The 18,305-nt window shown below is 42.9% G+C and overlaps 1 protein-coding gene across 1 annotated transcript in view; it reads right to left on the reverse strand.

The window, feature by feature from the left end:
• Positions 1–2,532: 2,532 nt before the first annotated feature.
• Positions 2,533–18,305, reverse strand: part of LOC117517959 — a 238,004-nt gene continuing 222,231 nt past the window's right edge. The window contains exon 22 of the mRNA XM_034179081.1: positions 2,533–3,231. Within this exon, the coding sequence (XP_034034972.1) occupies positions 2,820–3,231 (412 nt within the window). The 3' untranslated portion in view covers positions 2,533–2,819. The remainder of the gene's footprint in view (positions 3,232–18,305) is intronic.

The following is an 18,305-nucleotide window of genomic DNA, read 5'->3' on the forward strand; positions in this document are numbered from 1 at the left end:
GTGACCCCTCATATATTTGCAGTTGAGTGGTTTGTCGATCACTGTGTATCTGACACTTTTGTGTTATGGATTTAAATACCATCAAAGTCTGAATGAATAGAGGAAAATGTGTAATGATTCATTTAGATTCATTTTGATGTTGATGTCATCGTATTATTACACTGTTATGACAAGCTGTAATGTCAGATGCAAAACTATCTCAGATTTACCAAATAAACAACTTGTGTGAAAATTGTGTTATTGCCAGTTGAAAATGAGGAGACAAATCTAACGTTGAAGATATTGTAATGTTTATACCACAAAAGAAACAAAAGAGTAGGCAGCAGTATAGAGAGAGGTGGTCTGTATGTATAGGAATCTTGTCATAATGTTCTGCCACTGTTAACAGTCTTCTTCGTTTCCTTTTCTTTTCAGGTTGTGTCTTGTCGTTGTGTCTTGAGCTTTGCTATACTGACCCCATGACTACCAGCGGCACTGCACCGTTTCATCAGTATGTGTAAGCTTTCAGAAAATTGCAAACAAAAAGTGCTAACAGAAGGCTCCATCCATATCCAAATTTAACATCGCACATAAAGGAACCTTACTGTACTGAATCTTCCTGTAATTTGCCCAAATCATTCACAAAAGAGCTTCTGCACTGTAAACAAACTGATCTATGGTCCAGTTTCATCCTGACCAAGACAATCTGTTTTGGTCAAACCAAAAATCATCTGATGCTTCATGTGGTCCAGGGCAGTTTTTACATCTCACGGGCCAAACTGAAAACTCTGCAAGTCTGACAAAAATGGAGTCAAAGTGAAAGTAACAGCACAGTCTCAGCCCAGTTTTATTTTCATGCTCCCGTCATGAAAATTTGAATCATTTTGAGACGGGGGGGTTTTTAAACTCATTATTACTAACCCTACTCCTATCCCCAACCCTACACTTAACCATAACCTAACCCCCCCCGCCACTTCACTTTTAATTTCATGCAGCCATCATGGAATGTATTAAAATGAATCTGTGCTGCCGTGACGAAAATGAGGCGCTTTTCGTGACAATATCACGAACCAATAGATTAATGTATATTAATCACGACATGCCATGAGACTGGGTTGAAAGTAACCTTACAAACCTAAAAATGAATGTTTTCTTTTATGATGCATCAACCTCAATGTCGAAGTGGTATTTTTGGCTACTAACATTAAACTGTGTTTCATATCACCAAGATTTTAGCAAGTATAATATGTTCCCTTTAACTTTGTATTGCAACTCAATCATTTGGGAGCAAATCACATAAAGTTTAAATGTCAGTGTAGTCAGAACAGCTCCAGGAGAATATTGGACCCTGAGGGGAACTTAGTACAGAGAAAAAGATAGAGGACGCAGCTATTATAAAACAATTAATGTACAGTACATATGAGACAAATTATGTAAAAAGAAACCTCTCAAGTGTTTTATTATCATCTGAAAACATTATATAAAAGAAAAATTAATGCTTTTATAAATTTTGAAAATAAATCCCTGAAGAATACACTGTAGCAGACTGAAAATTCAGTGCAGCTTTACGTAATGGGTAAAAAATTTAGTACATCACACTTAATGGCTAAAAAGAATCATTCCAGTGTATTTTTATGAATAATTTAACAGGTTTTCAGAAAGGACTACACTACTTCAATAAATCACAAAGAGGTATACTGTATTATTACTATTATTTTGACCTACGTAGCTTATGTAAAGTTTGGACACACTTGTGTCCAAACATTTGACTGGTACAGTATAGAAGGACAAAATTACAAAATTGCAACATACACCTGCTTTTTTTCTTTCAGGCATAGGCGACCCACTTCTCATTTTATCCCACAGGTGGCATTAAAAACATCACGCATTCCCTTAATAAATACACAAATCACAGCAATTATAAGTTCACATTAAGACTGGAAGACATTTACAGTACATGCTCACTTAAGCAACGAAATACACGTGACAGATAAATTATAAACCTTACATTTGAAAGACATTTAAAAATAGTAGCTACTGTGCTAGATGTCCCCCATTAGCGCTGAGCTGCCTGCTAGCCGTGTGTTGCCGTTGATGTACCACAGACTGGACAATCCCGTTGAGGTAAATATAAAATCAAGTTGACCTGAGGGACGTGATGTGGAGAGGTGCCGCAGGAAGACCTGGTTTTAAAACACTTTGAACAATAGCATTGTTAAGATCAGCATCAGACTAGTTATAAAAGGTTAATAACACTTTGAGGATGCTGAGAGACACAATACCTTCTGCTCAATAAAACCAATTGTGTATGAAAAGTCCTTTATGCATCAAAGTGTTGGTCGTTTTCTGCTGGTGAGACGGCAGTTTGGAGTTTAAGGCGCTTTGTTTTGGATTTCTTAAAGTTGCACTAAATATTGAAATTTAACCGAATGAAGTGGCTATAAGAAACTGATCCCAGTCAGAGCCTAAAGCTTTGTTCCTCAAGGACCTGATGGTGTTTAATTACCCCGGATCTAACACCGCTGTGACAGGGTGGGGTGGCTGAGTACACGTCCGCACCGCCTGTGTTTCTATCATACAGTACATACAGCTGCACACTTCATGGCTCCACATTACACACTGCGATTGTGTGCGCACACAGTTGTGTAATTGTTTTACATGACGGACACCAAACCTGAGAAATAACAGAGCCTCTGTGACTTCAGAGTTTCCATGGTGACCTTGCTGGGTTTGTGCAGCATTGAGCACAGACTCTGTTATTTCTCCATCGTGCACCACAACAGCATTCACATTCAAAACGGGGAAGAGAAGAAGGAAGTGAAAGTGAAGAAGGGGTGAGTTTACCTCTCTGAGGAGCCGAGACACGCTCGGTGAGCGGGTGTGGCCGGGCCAGGGGAGTAATTCTGATTGCTTGCTGCCCTGCGAGTAGGTGTGGCTGGACCAGGGGAGAGATTTTGATTGGTGGTGCCTCGGTGGGAGGGTGAGGAGTACTGAGTGGGGTTCGTCTGCTGGGGACAGCCATGACAGTGAGTTGGGGAGTCACAGACTGCCACAGGTGAGGAGGAGAACAGCAGAGGGGAGGCGACGGGGGACGAGGAGAAGGAGCGGTGCAGCGGAGAGGAGGAGGGGGACATGAGGGGGCTGGTTTGGAGCCGCCACAGCAGCTCCTCATTGTTTCGACTCAGGCGCTTCTTCTCAGTGTTCTCCTTCTCCACAGACTCCTGCAGGTTGGCATTTTCCTCTGACAGTTGTCTGTGAGAAAAATGAAAAAGCCGACTTTCAGCACCAAAACATCAGCTTTATTCACAGTAAAATAACAAAAAATGTGCAGTGTACTGTAATCTCTCCCAGCTCTTTATATAATTTACTGCCCCTTACAAAGAACCACATCGATATATTCCTCATTTTGAATTTATTGAAGGTCACATTAAAAACCAGGCCTGGGTCTTCACAAACAGACACCATCTTGTGAAAGATGACAAAGATGGCTCACACAACACTTTTATACAATGTAGGCATTACAGTGGGCATGGTTTAGTCTATATGTTAACGGCTCTCACAGATATGGGGAGTCCTCCCTGTGTCTGAAACTTGTACATGCATGATGGAAGTGAAACTTAACTCTTATATTTAAACTTTAAAGATCTTAGAGACTTCCAATCAGATAACAAAGGCAAATGCTTGATCACTAACATTAAATAAGGAATTAGCACAGATATTATCTAACAGTACATATGTTTGAAGCTGGTGTGAAGCGTCCAAACCTGAGCTGTGCAGTGCAACAATGTTCTCACATTCACCCATTCACACAGTAGGGGCTAATTTCAGGATTAAAGACCTCGCCCAAGGCACCTTAGTGATTTTCCTGTCTGGCAGGGAACCAAACTGAGGATCCTCTGGTCAAAGCCTGCCTCATTTACCTCAAGACCAAGTCCCCCCAAAAGTGATTTGATTTTGAAAAAAAGCTTATTAAAAGTCAAGGTTGCAGGCCAAGGTCATAACTGTAAGTAAGTAAGTAAGTGCAGGGGTGGTGGCCAAGTGGTTAATGGGCTTGGTTTCAGTTCAGAAGGTTCCGGGTTAAAATCCCACCCCTGCCACATTTCTCCATATAATGTGGAGTTGCGTTAGGAAGGGCATCCGGCGTAAAACTTGTGCGAATTCAACATGCAGATCCATGTTGGATTTGCTGAGGCGACCCCGAGTGCAAACAAGGGAGCAGCCGAAGGGACTTACTTTTTTAAGTAAGTAAGTAAGGTTTATTTATATAGTACCTTTCAAGATAGAAATCACAAAGTGCTTCACATAAGAACAGAGAAATTAAAAACAGCAGAAACATAAAACCATAAAAACTAGGTAAAAGCTAGCCTATACAAAAGGGTCTTTAGCTTCACTTTACGGAGTGTAGGTCCAAAGGCAATGCATTCCACATTTTAGGTGCCAGCACCTCAAAAGCACAGTCTCCCCTGGTCTTCAGTCTTGTCCTAGGCACAACCAATAGGCCCAGGTCCGAAGACCTCAGAGACCTACTTGTCACATATGGATGTAATAGCTCGGTGATATAAGATGGCATTTGACCATGCAGAGCTCTAAAAGTCAGTACTAGAATTTTAAATTGGCACCCAATGATAAGATATCGGGTATCTTTAGAAATAGCTACTCTGTGGTACCAATCAAAGATAAAAATAATGAAGTCACATGTCACCTTGCTATTGGACACATGGCCTTTGTTTGGTCTTTCACTAACAAATCAAATCAAATCAATTTTATTTATATAGCTCCAAATCACAACAAACAGTTGCCCCAAGGCGCTTAATATTGTAAGGCAAAGCCATACACTAATTACAGAAAAACCCCAATGGTCAAAAAGACCCCCTGTGAGCAAGCACTTGGCGACAGTGGGAAGGAAAAACTCCCTTTTAACAGGAAGAAACCTCCAACAGAACCAGGCTCAGGGAGGGGCAGTCTTCTGCTGGGACTGGTTGGGGCTGAGGGAGAGAACCCGGAAAAAGACATGCTGTGGAGGGGAGCAGAGATCAATCACTAATGATTAAATGGAGAGTGGTGCATACAGAGCAAAAAGAGAAAGAAACACTCAGTGCATCATGGGAACCCGCCAGCAGTCTAAGTCTATAGCAGCATAACTAAGGGATGGTTCAGGGTCACCTGATCCAGCCCTAACTATAAGTTTTAGCAAAAAGGAAAGTTTTAAGCCTAATCTTAAAAGTAGAGAGGGTGTCTGTCTCCCTGATCCAAATTGGGAGCTGGTTCCAGAGGAGAGGAGCCTGAAAGCTGAAGGCTCTGCCTCCCATTCTACTCTTACAAACACTAGACACTACAAGTAAGCCTGCAGTCTGAGAGCGAAGCACTCTATTGGGGTGATATGGTACTATGAGGTCCCTAAGATAAGATGGGACATGATTATTCAAAACCTTATAAGTAAGAAGAAGAATTTTAAATTCTATTCTAGAATGAACAGGAAGCCAATGAAGAGAGGCCAATATGGGTGAGATATGCTCTCTCCTTCTAGTCCCTGTCAGTACTCTAGCTGCAGCATTTTGAATTAACTGAAGGCTTTTCAGGGAACTTTAGGACAACCTGATAATAATGAATTACAATAGTCCAGCCTAGAGGAAATAAATGCATGAATTAGTTTTTCAGCATCACTCTCAGACAAGACCTTTCTAATTTTAGAGATATTGCGCAAATGCAAAAAAGCAGTCCTACATATTTGTTTAATATGCGCATTGAATGACATATCCTGATCAAAAATGACTCCAAGATTTCTCACAGTATTACTAGAGGTCAGGGTAATGCCATCCAGAGTAAGGATCTGGTTAGACACCATATTTCTAAGATTTGTGGGGCCAAGTACAATAACTTCAGTTTTATCTAAGTTTAAAAGCAGGAAATTAGAGGTCATCCATGTCTTTATGTCTGTAAGACAATCCTGCAGTTTAGCTAATTGGTGTGTGTCCTCTGGCTTCATGGATAGATAAAGCTGGGTATCATCTGCGTAACAATGAAAATTTAAGCAATGCTGTCTAATAATACTGCCTAAGGGAAGCATGTATAAAGTGAATAAAATTGGTCCTAGCACAGAACCTTGTGGAACTCCATAATTAACCTTAGTCTGTGAAGAAGATTCCCCATTTACATGAACAAATTGTAATCTATTAGATAAATATGATTCAAACCACAGGCAGCACAGTGCCTTTAATACCTATGGCATGCTCTAATCTCTGTAATAAAATTTTATGGTCAACAGTATCAAAAGCAGCACTGAGATCTAACAGAACAAGTACAGAGATGAGTCCACTGTCTGAGGCCATAAGAAGATCATTTGTAACCTTCACTAATGCTGTTTCTGTACTATGATGAATTCTGAAACCTGACTGAAACTCTTCAAATAGATCATTCATCTGCAGATGATCAGTTAGCTGTTTTACAACTACCCTTTCAAGAATTTTTGAGAGTAAAGGAAGGTTGGAGATTGGCCTATAATTAGCTAAGATAGCTGGGTCAAGCGATGGCTTTTTAAGTAATGGTTTAATTACTGCCACCTTAAAAGCCTGTGGTACATAGCCAACTAATAAAGATAGATTGATCATATTTAAGATCGAAGCATTAATTAATGGTAGGGCTTCCTTGAGCAGCCTGGTAGGAATGGGGTCTAATAGACATGTTGATGGTTTGGAGGAAGTAACTAATGAAAATAACAGACAGAACAATCAGAGAGAAAGAGTCTAACCAAATACCGGCATCACTGAAAGCAGCCAAAGACAACGATATGTCTTTGGGATGGTTATGAGTAATTTTTTCTCTAATAGTTACATTTTTATTAGCAAAGAAAGTCAAGAAGTCATTACTAGTTAAAGTTAAAGGAATAGTCGGCTCAATAGAGCTCTGACTCTTTGTCAGCCTGGCTACAGTGCTGAAAAGAAACCTGGGGTTGTTCTTATTTTCTTCAATTAGTGATGAGTAGTAAGATGTCCTAGCTTTACGGAAGGCTTTTTTTATAGAGCAACAGACTCTTTTTCCAGGCTAAGTGAAGATCTTCTAAATTAGTGAGATGCCATTTCCTCTCCAACTTATGGGTTATCTGCTTTAAGTTGCGAGTTTGTGAGTTATACCACGAAGTCAGGCACTTCTGATTTAAGGCTCTCTTTTTCAGAGGAGCTACAGCATCCAAAGTTGTCCTCAATGAGGATATATAACTATTGATGAGATAATCTATCTCACTCACAGAGTTTAGGTAGCTACTCTGCCCTGTGTTGGTATATGGCATTGGCGAACATAAAGAAGGAATCATATCCTTAAACCTAGTTACAGCGCTTTCTGAAAGACTTCTGCTGTAATGAAACTTATTCCCCACTGCTGGGTAGTCCTTCACAGTAAATGTAAATATTATTAAGAAATGATCAGACAGAAGGGGGTTTTCAGGGAATACTGTTAAGTCTTCAATTTCCATACCATAAGTCAGAACAAGATCTAAGGTATGATTAAAGTGGTGGGTGGACTCATTTACATTTTGAGCAAAGCCAATCGAGTCTAACAATAGATTAAATGCAGTGTTGAGGCTGTCATTCTCAGCATCTGTGTGGATGTTAAAATCGCCCACTATAATTATCTTATCTGAGCTAAGCACTAAGTCAGACAAAAGGTCCGAAAATTCACAGAGAAAATCACAGTAACGACCAGGTGGATGATAGATAACAACAAATAAAACTGGTTTTTGGGACTTCCAATTTGGATGGACAAGACTAAGAGTCAAGCTTTCAAATGAATTAAAGCTCTGTCTGGGTTTTTGATTAATTAATAAGCTGGAGTGGAAGATTGCTGCTAATCCTCCGCCTCGGCCCATGCTACGAGCGTTCTGGCAGTTAGTGTGACTCCGGGGTGTTGACTCATTTAAACTAACATATTCATCCTGCTGTAACCAGGTTTCTGTAAGGCAGAATAAATCAATATGTTGATCAATTATTATATCATTTACTAACAGGGACTTAGAAGAGAGAGACCTAATGTTTAATAGACCACATTTAACTGTTTTAGTCTGTGGTGCAGTTGAATTTTTATGCTTAAATAGATTTTTGCTGGTTATTGGTGGTCTCGGAGCAGGCACCGTCTCTACGGGGATGGGGTAATGAGGGGATGGCAGGGGGAGAGAAGCTGCAGAGAGGTGTGTAAGACTACAACTCTGCTTCCTGGTCCCAACCCTGGATAGACACGGTTTGGAGGATTTAAGAAAATTGGCCAGATTTCTAGAAATGAGAGCTGCTCCATCCAAAGTGGGACGGATGCCATCTCTGCTAACAAGACCAGGTTTTCCCCAGAAGCTTTGCCAATTATCTATGAAGCCCACCTCATTTTTTGGACACCACTCAGACAGCCAGCAAGTCAAGGAGAACATGTGGCTAAACATATCACTCCCGGTCCGATTGGCGAGGGGCCCAGAGAAAACTACAGAGTCCGACATTGTTTGTTGTGAAAGTGTAGTGACACGGACCCACAACAGGGGGCGCAAATGAACGGCCAATAGATGAGCCAAAAAGTAACAATTTAATGTTGTGAAACGTGCACAACGAATATACAGACAACCTCAGAATATAATTACAGTCAAATCACAAAGGTGACGTGTGGGCAGGCTCGTGGATAGAAGACGTCTGTCCTGAGATGAACCGGAACCACACGATTTCCTCCGCCACTGAACCCAGAGAATACTGGAGCCGCCAAGTCCCGAATTCCCAGGTGATCACCGTCCCCGACTGTCGGATCTGGTACTGCTGGCGAGAACAAAGACAGTCAAGTGTGGGTGTGTGTACACCCAGTAACAATAACGGTGGGAATGCCACCTCCACCTCTCACTCAATATGCTGATGTGTTTGCAGTGATCCCTCAGAGAAAAAGAGTGCCGTCCTGCACTCACTCAGCTTCCACAAAACAAGGAACCGGTTTGCCTGCAAACACTCACAATGTACAGATTACAGATAAACACAAAAAGGCTGAGGATATTACCTACAATGAAGTACGATATCTCGGCAACGAGGTGGAGATGACGTCTGGTCTTTATGGAGTGTGATGATGAAGAATGTGTGACAGCTGTCAGGAATTAATGAGTGACAGCTGTCACTCCCGGCTGTGTCCGTGGCGGCAGCGCCCTCTCGTGCCTGAAGCCCGCACTTCAGGCAGGGCGCCCTTTGGTGGTGGGCCAGCAGTACCTCTTCTGGCGGCCCACACAACAGGACCCCCCCCTCAACGGGCGCCTCCTGGCGCCCGACCAGGTTTGTCGGGGTGTCGGCGGTAGAAGTCGGCCAGGAGGGCCGGATCCAGGATGAAGCTCCTCTTCACCCAGGAGCGTTCTTCGGGTCCATACCCTTCCCAGTCCACCAGATATTGGAACCCCCGGCCCATTCGACGGACGTCCAGGAGCCGGCGCACAGTCCAAGCCGGCTCCCCGTCAATGATCCGGGCAGGAGGCGGCGCCGGACCGGGAGCACAGAGGGGTGAGGTGTGGTGAGGCTTGATCCTGGAAACATGGAACACCGGGTGGATCCGCAGTGAAGCCGGGAGCTGGAGCTTCACTGCGGCAGGGCTGAGGACCTTGAGGATTTTGAAGGGTCCAATGAACCTGTCCATCAGTTTTGGTGACTGTACTTGTAGAGGGATGTCCTTCGTCGACAACCACACCTCCTGCCCGGGCTGGTATGCAGGGGCCGGGGACCGCCGGCGGTCTGCATGGGTCTTGGCCCTCGTCCGGGCCTTCAACAAGGCAGAACGGGCGGTGCGCCACACCCGACGGCACCTCCGAAGGTGGGCCCGGACCGAGGGCGCACCGACCTCTCCCTCCACCACGGGAAATAATGGGGGCTGGTACCCCAAACACACCTCAAATGGGGAGAGGCCGGTGGCAGAAGACACCTGGCTGTTATGCGCATACTCGATCCAGGCCAGATGGTTACTCCAGGCCGTCGGAGTAACCTCCTATAGAAATTAGCGAAGCCGAGGAACTGTTGCAGCTTCCTACGGCTTGTTGGTTGGGGCCAATCTCTCACCGCCGCAACCTTGGCCGGATCAGGGGTGACGGAGTTAGAGGAGATGATAAACCCCAGGAAGGACAAAGACGTGCGGTGAAACTCGCACTTCTCGCCCTTCACAAACAGTCGGTTCTCTAATAACCGCTGCAGGACCTGATGTACATGCTGGACATGGGTCTCAGGGTCCGGAGAAAAGATGAGCATATCATCCAGATATACGAAGACAAATCGGTGCAGGAAGTCCCGCAAGACGTCGTTAACCAAGGCTTGGAACGTCGCGGGGGCGTTGGTGAGGCCGAACAGCATGACCAGGTACTCAAAGTGACCTAACGGGGTGTTAATGCCGTCTTCCATTCATCTCCCTTCCGGATCCGAACCAGGTGATACGCATTTCTAAGATCCAGCTTAGTAAAGATTTTGGCTCCATGCAGGGGGGTGAACACGGAATCCAACAATGGCAACGGGTATCGGTTGTGAACCGTAATCTCATTCAGCCCCCTGAAATCAATGCATGGACGGAGTCCGCCATCTTTCTTGCCCACAAAAAGAAACCTGCCCCCATCGGGGAGGTGGAGTTCCGAATCAGCCCGGCAGCTAATGAGTCCCGGATGTAGGTCTCCATTGATTCGCGCTCAGGTCGTGAGAGGTTGTACAGCCCTGACCGCTCGCCGCCATCTGTGCGGAGAGAGCCTCCACTCTGCGGTTCAGGAGGATGTTTTGCTCAGTCATTTGATCCAACCGAGCCGTAAAGGCAGTGAGAATGTGCTGCAGCTCACCAATCACGTTTCCTGCAGACGCCTGCGCTCCCTGCTCTCCCATTGGTCGTTCAACAACCGGGTGACGCCCCTCGGAGTCCATGACGCTGGCCGAGATATCCTGAAGACGTCAGCAAGATCGTGGTACTCAACCGGCACTGCCGTCAGATTGGGAGGGACTTTGGCCTCCTCCTTAGCCTGTAAACCGGGGGGAACCGAGGATCCTAAACACACCCGATGGCAGGTTTCACTCCACTGAACCACCACCCCAGATGGCCAATCAATCCGGGGATTGTGCTTCAACATCCATGGGAAGCCCAAAATCACGCGGGAGGTAGAAGGAGTTACAAAAAACTCAATCTCCTCCCGATGGTTTCCAGACACCACCAGAGTTACTGGTTGTGTCTTGTGTGTGATTAAAGGGAGGAGGGTGCCATCTAGTGCCCGCACCTGCACTGGCGAAGGAAGCGCCACCAGAGGGAGCCCTACCTCCCTTGCCCATCTGCTGTCTAGCAGACTCCCTTCTGACCCCGTGTCCACCAGTGCTGGGGCTTGAAGGGTTAAATCCCCGCTCAGGATTGTAACTGGGAGTCGTGTGGCAATCTGTGTGTGTCTCACTTGAATGTTATGACCCCCCCTTAGCCCAGTCTCTAAGGGCGAGTGTTGTTGTTTGGCCGTTTGGAGCAGTTTTTCTGTGTGTGCTCAGTTGAGCTGCAGAGAAAACACTCTCCACGGATCAGCCTCCTCATTTTGGCCCTGTGCGTTTCTCTAACAACGTCAGCAGGGGGAGCTGTTGCCCCACGGATTTAGACTGGTTTGTGAACAATATTTGAGGGAAATGGTGATATTGTGTATGTGGAAAAAAGTTTTAGATCTTTGAGTTCATCTCATACAAAATGGGAGCAAAACCAAAGTATTGCGTTCTATTTTTGTTGAGTGTATAAGGGTGTATGTGTTGCCTGATATTAATTTTAAATATTTTACTACTTTTCATGCTACTTTTGTTATCAGTTCTGAAATTGTTTACCCCGAGCTGACAGTAATTTAATCATTAACGGCCTCTCTGTTTACTATAAAGAAAAGAAATGTCTCATTTTTAACATTTTTGGGGGGCGGGGGTATGTGCGATAAGTAAAGGGCTTTTCACACTGAACATGTTCAGGGCATTAAACGCATCACACATCACTCTAAAATCCATTATTTTCAATGACAAGTGTCGCGTTTTTGACAAAAACAGACCCAAGACGACACTCCGCCAGGAGCGCAAATTGTTTTCTGAAGAAAATCCTTATAATTTTTTTTTGTTTTTTACCTCAAGATGAATTTTATTACTGTGCATTTTGAAGTGATGATGGCGATGATATGGTTGATGATGGAATGATGTTTTACCTGGACATGGCTTGATTCATTTCAATACGAGCCTTCAGATCTTCATTCTGTTGCTGCAGAACCTGGATCTTCTCCTCGAGGAACACATTCTTTTGGGCCTGCTCAAAGCAGAATACAACCAGAGCAAAATATTTCATTCACCAGATAACATTGAAAATGTGGAAGCAGACTGGTCTGAACATTTCGTATGGATTACTGGCGGTTGTGACGACTTAATCCTCTGGGGCTGACGCTAAGACCAAGCTTTACTAAAATATAAATAACTTTTAATGATATGAGATAGAAAGTTACTTTTTTTTTTTTTTTGCTGAAAAGTTAACTCCGCAGACTTTGGTGCCAGCCTTCGGCCATCTTTGTACTCCTCATATAAGCTGTGTGATGACGTGCGCAATGTGAGTGTCCAATTTGAATTGGTTCACCGTCACATGGTTTTCCAAAATCCAATCGTAGGGCAGATTTACGTCACATGAAAAGCCAAAGATCATTTTCAGGAGTGATATGTTACTAGTTGCCCGTTTGAATAGACCCCTGGGTGCTCCAATGAGTACATACTATTAGTACTTACTCAGTGCGCCCTGCGCCATTACGCATAGTGATCAGTGAAAGCAGGAGCAGACGGAGAGCCTCTGATGACAATCTCACGTGCTCAAACAAAGAGTGTGTAACTATCAGGATTGCTCCACTAGTTTGCATGTGAATGTTACTGGATAACTCTGTTGCTTTCTCTGCGTAAAGCACTGTTTACCATATCAATGGACAACAAAACGCATAGACCATTTTGTATATATTGTTCAAAATGTGCATTTGTGTTTATTGTTTGAACCTTTTGTTGTACAGTCATTCACACAAGACCTCAAATTACCTTCATAAAGTGTCAAAACAGTTGTTTATTATAGTTTTGCTGTGTGTTTTGAATAATGTGTGTGGAAAATTATTTTCGCTTTATTTTTTCCTTGCCTATTTTTGACTGTAAACTTTATTACACTTATAAAACACAACAAAAACATATATATTCTGAAAGCACAGGTTGTCCTGAAAAAAAAGAGACATAAAGTTAATTGTGGGATGCAGGGAGAACTGTTACAGCAATAATAAAACATTTATGCCAGGCGAGTGAACTGTCCAAAAAATGCCCTTGGACCCCAGAGGGTTAATTGAGCCTACCACTTTCTCCAGGTCGGATATCTTCTTCTCCTGTTGGTGCATCTGCTGATTTTTCATCTCCACAACCTCCTTAAGGCTCTTCAGATCCTGCTCAATGTACTGTATGGAGCCAGAGCATCCTGTTACAGATGTGCACATACAACAACAAACAAACAAACAAACAAAAAGCCATAACTACACAGCCTCTCATGGAAAATAATGTTTGAGTCATGTAGCATTTTGAAATTCCTCTGCTAAAAGTAAAATTTAACCTGGCTACAAACATGAAACTGAAATGGCTTAAATTAGGACCAAATTTAGTAGAATTAGGCCCTGAAGTTGTCTCTTTTGCAGAAGCTGAGTTTTTCCAGGTCTTCAACCTCGTAGTCCATTCCTGTCCACATCTCTAGTGATGGTAATCCTTGAGACTATACCATTTCTGACTTGGCTAAGTCATTCACTTGTGTCTTGGCCAGAGTCTTTCAAATCTTTCGCTTCTTACCTCTGTACTGTGTGGCTCTCTTTAAATGTCTTGTCACCAGCTCTTGACATGTTGTGATAACTGTATGTCCTTCTCCTGCTCTGTGAGCATCAACAATTCTTTTTCTCAAGTCTAAATTAATATTTTTTCAAGATGTCTTCTCAAGTGACAGCTCAAACTGTTACTGATGTTTTATACTGTGTGTACGTTGGAAGATAACCCTTGATTTTAACTTGAATGACAAGCTTTGAACATTACAAAGTTAAAGCACATCATTGTGCAACAGTGGTTTGTGCTATGGTTTAACAAAAAGCCTGGTTCTGAAGGGGTATAATCCGTTTGACCCTAGTAGTTTTTGGTTTTTGCACAATTATCTTGTTTCTGTGTACAGAGTAAAATAAGTTAATCATCCAAAATAAAACTAGGATGTTAAGAAATGCAGTGTTGAAAATTCCTTGCTCTGTTTCATTGCCCTGCAACAGACTGTCATCCATGTCGAGGGTGTACCCCCGCCTCATGCCCTGTGACTGCTGGATAAAACTACACCCCCCCCCCCCCCCGCGCCCCAGTTTCAATTTATTTCATTTATAGCACCAAATAACAACAAGTTGCCACAAGGTGCTTCACACGTGTAAGGTCTAAACTTTACCACCCCCGAATAGAATAGAAACTTCTTGCTGTTGCACATATATACATACATACAACAAAACCTGTCCTCTGCATTTAACCCAGCTTAATTACAGTTAGACACAATCCAACCACTAGGAGCAGTGGGCAGCCACAGTCCAGCACCCGGGGACCAACTCCAGATGTAGACGCTTCCTTGTCAGTGGCAGAGAAAGGAACAGTCCCTAAATAAGCATGTTTCTTTTAATTGTGGGAGGAAACCGGAGTGCCTGGAGGAAAACCCACGCAGACACAGGGAGAACATGCAAACTCCACACAGAAGGCCAGGAATTGATCCCACAACCTTCTTGCTGTGAGGCACCAGTGCTAACCACTAATCCACCGTGCTGCCCCGTGGCCTTTAATTGGCGTAAGTGGTTGAAGACAAGTGTGTGTGATGCTAAATTTTGTAGGGGGGGGGGCTAATAATATTGCCCTCATCGGTATGCTATGGAAGTCCATGTCTGGACTGCTCCTTGCTCTTTGTAACACGCCCAGTGAGGAGGTTTGCACTCTGTGACACACCCCCACAAGTGAGAGAGAAATGTCACGCTGAAGCGGAAGGGGTGTGGTGAACAGTGGGCCATTTTCATTTAAAGCAACAGCCTACATAAGTAATTTCTGAGGAACCCAAAGGTCCTTTGAAGGATGCATCTTAGTATAGTCCTGCAAACTTTAATATTCTTTTTTAACGATGGACTGCACGTATACAGTGCTTTTTCCATCTGCATAAGACGTTCAAAGCACTTTACACATTAATGCCTCACATTCACCCCGATGTGAGGGTGCTGCCATACAAGGCCCCACTACACACTGGGAGCAACTAGGGGATTAAGGACCTTGCCCAAGGTACCCTTAGTGATTATCCGGTCAGGCTGGGATTTGAACCAAGTATCCTCTGGTTTGAAGCCCAACACTTAATCAACTAGACCATCACCTTCCCTGAGGGTGCTGCCATGTACAGTGGCTAACTACACACCGGGAGCAACTAAGACACTTGCTGCCATGTAAGTGATTGCGCTGACACTGTCAGGCTGCTAATGTTAATATATACAAGAAATGAATAGTATTCATTTGTGCAATGAAACATATTTTCAATAATAAAAAAATGTAATGTTCCATTTAACAAGAGAATGGAAAACATTCATTATTGGAACTAACATCTGTCACGACAGGAAGTGGGAGCCCAACATCAGCTCCATCCTCAAAAAAGGCCAAGCAGAGAACATATAGTGCATCCAGAAAGTAGTCACAGTGCTTCACTTTTTCCACATTTTGTTATGTTACAGCTTTATTCCAAGATGGATGAAATTATTTTTTTCCCTCAAAATTTTACCACAATACCCATAATGACAATGTGAATTTTTTTTTTTTTTTTAGATTATTGCAAATTTATCCAGAGTGCTCTTGATCTCAGACTGAGGCGACGGTTTCCATCAGCAGGACAATGACCCTGAGCACCCTGAGCAATATATCAAAGGAGTTGCTGTAGGACAACTCTGTGATGTCCTTGAGTGACCCAGGCAGAGCCCAGACCTGATCTGATGAACATCTCTGGAGAGATCTGAAAATGGCTGTGCAGCATGCTCCCCATCCAACCTGATGGAGCTTGAGAGGTGCTGCAAAGAGGAATGGGCAAAAACTGCCAAAGAATAGGTGCACCAAGCTTGCGGCACCATATTCAAGAAGACTTGAGGCTGTATTGCTGACAAAGGTGCATCAACAAAGTACTGACCAATGGGTGTGAATACTTACGTACACGTGATTTCTTAGTTTTTATTTTTAAAAATTTGCAAAAATAAAAAAGAACAACACTTTTTCATGTTGTCATTAGGGGGTGTTGTGAGTAGAATTCTGAGGGAAGAAAAGAATTTACTCTATTTCAAATAAGGCTGTAACATAACAAATGTGGAAAAAGTGAAGCTCTGTGAATACTTTCCAGATGCACTGTACTTTCTGTAAGCAACTCAGGAAGGACAGCCTGCCACAGGAGCTGCTGACACAGTTCTAGCCAGCAGGTGTCAAATCTGTATTGTGTACGTCGATCACAGTCTGGTTCAGAGATGCCACAAAATAAGACAAAAAATAGACTGCAGCAAACTCTAAGATCAGCTGATAAAATTGTTGGCGCTCCCCTGCCTATCCGCCATACTTGTACTCCTCAAGAACCAGGAGTAGGGCAGAGAATATCATTAAGGATCCCTCGCACCTTGGGACACAACCTTTATCAACTTTTTTCCTCAGGCAGATGACACGAACCATGTTCACCAGAGCCAGTTAACACAAGGACAGTTTCTTTCATCCTGCCGTCATCTTAAGCAACAGCTAGCCACAGACACATTTCATCCCCATCCATACATGAGACACCTTATTGTTGTTTGCACTACTTCAGGTTACACAGTATATACACTGACCTCTACATGCAGTCTGGACGTTATTGGGATACTGAGTCCGGTCTGGTCTGTACATAATTGTAAATTGTCTATACAGTGTATATAGCGTGGTTGGGCACAGCTAACTGAAAAGTTAGCTTCAGTAACTGCTAATCCGCTAACTGAAAAGTTACTTTTATAATGCTAAATCAATAAACCACTAAAAAAATTTAGCGGAAGTTACAGCTTAACCGCTAACATTCAGTATTGACTCAGTACACTGTCGGCTACTGATAAACCAACAGCAGGGATGTCTGAATAAATTCAAAGACAAAAGCAAAGACAAATGCAAAACAAGCAACAAGCTAGAACTTTTGTCTTCACACACCCGCCAGCTGCCATAAAGAACTGCCATTAAATTTTCACACACAACAACACATAACGGTGGCAGAAGACATCAAACGCAAAGTACTTTTCACTCATGGTCACAAACATAACGCTTCACCAAACTAACTACACTGAACACTGGCAGCTTTTCCTTGCAACCAGAGACATTAATCTGGACGTGGATACCATCGAGGCTTGCCACCCTCTCTGCCAGCTAGGGACAACAAACACGCCAGCTGTGATCTTGAGGTTTGTAAACAGGAAAAACAAAATTGCACTAAGGAACAGGGGAAAAAGCTAAGGGCACGGATGTTTTACTTGAACGCCACTTAACAAAAAGGAATGCGACATTGCTAAGAAAGCCAGATATTTACGGAAACAAAACAAAAGACAGACACATGGTATAGAACTGCAAAGTATACATTAAATTTAAAGGTACACCTGGGAAGCCAAGGTAACTCGTCATCAAAGACATAGAAGAACTAAAAAAATACGAATGAGGATAAAACATAACTATTGCACCGATATAATGACATCCAACAATAATTCTTCTATCTGGAAGAAAATGATGTAGGGATACAACAAAGGATTCTGGACTATGGACACTTGGAACTGAAATCATTTGAGTACACTGATTATAGGGCATTAGATTTGGAAGCTGAATTCGATCCTGATACCTGTTTTATTATCCAACCCATAGATTGCAATATTTATCTGAAGATGATTATAACTATTTTGTTGACTCCAAAGGGAAACTCTCAATTATTCATTTCAATAGTAGGAGCATGTATAGTACTTCATCCACATCAAGAATATTTACAATTTACCCAGCCATTTCACAGTATTGCGATTTCAGAAAACATGGTTTAATGAGGATAAAATAGATTTGAGTTAGAAGGTTATAGCTTGAACTATGTAAACAGAGGAAATAAAATGGGAGGTGGAGTTGCTATATATGTCCATAATAACATTAAATTCAAAGTAATAGGAAATATGACAATGACAATATATGACACATTAGAATGCATAACAATAGAGATACTCAATGCAAAAAAGAAAAATATTATTGTAAGTTGCTTATACAGGTCACCTGGTTCAA

The sequence above is a fragment of the Thalassophryne amazonica genome, chromosome 9 (assembly GCF_902500255.1).
Source record: "Thalassophryne amazonica chromosome 9, fThaAma1.1, whole genome shotgun sequence".
Lineage (NCBI taxonomy): Eukaryota > Metazoa > Chordata > Actinopteri > Batrachoidiformes > Batrachoididae > Thalassophryne > Thalassophryne amazonica.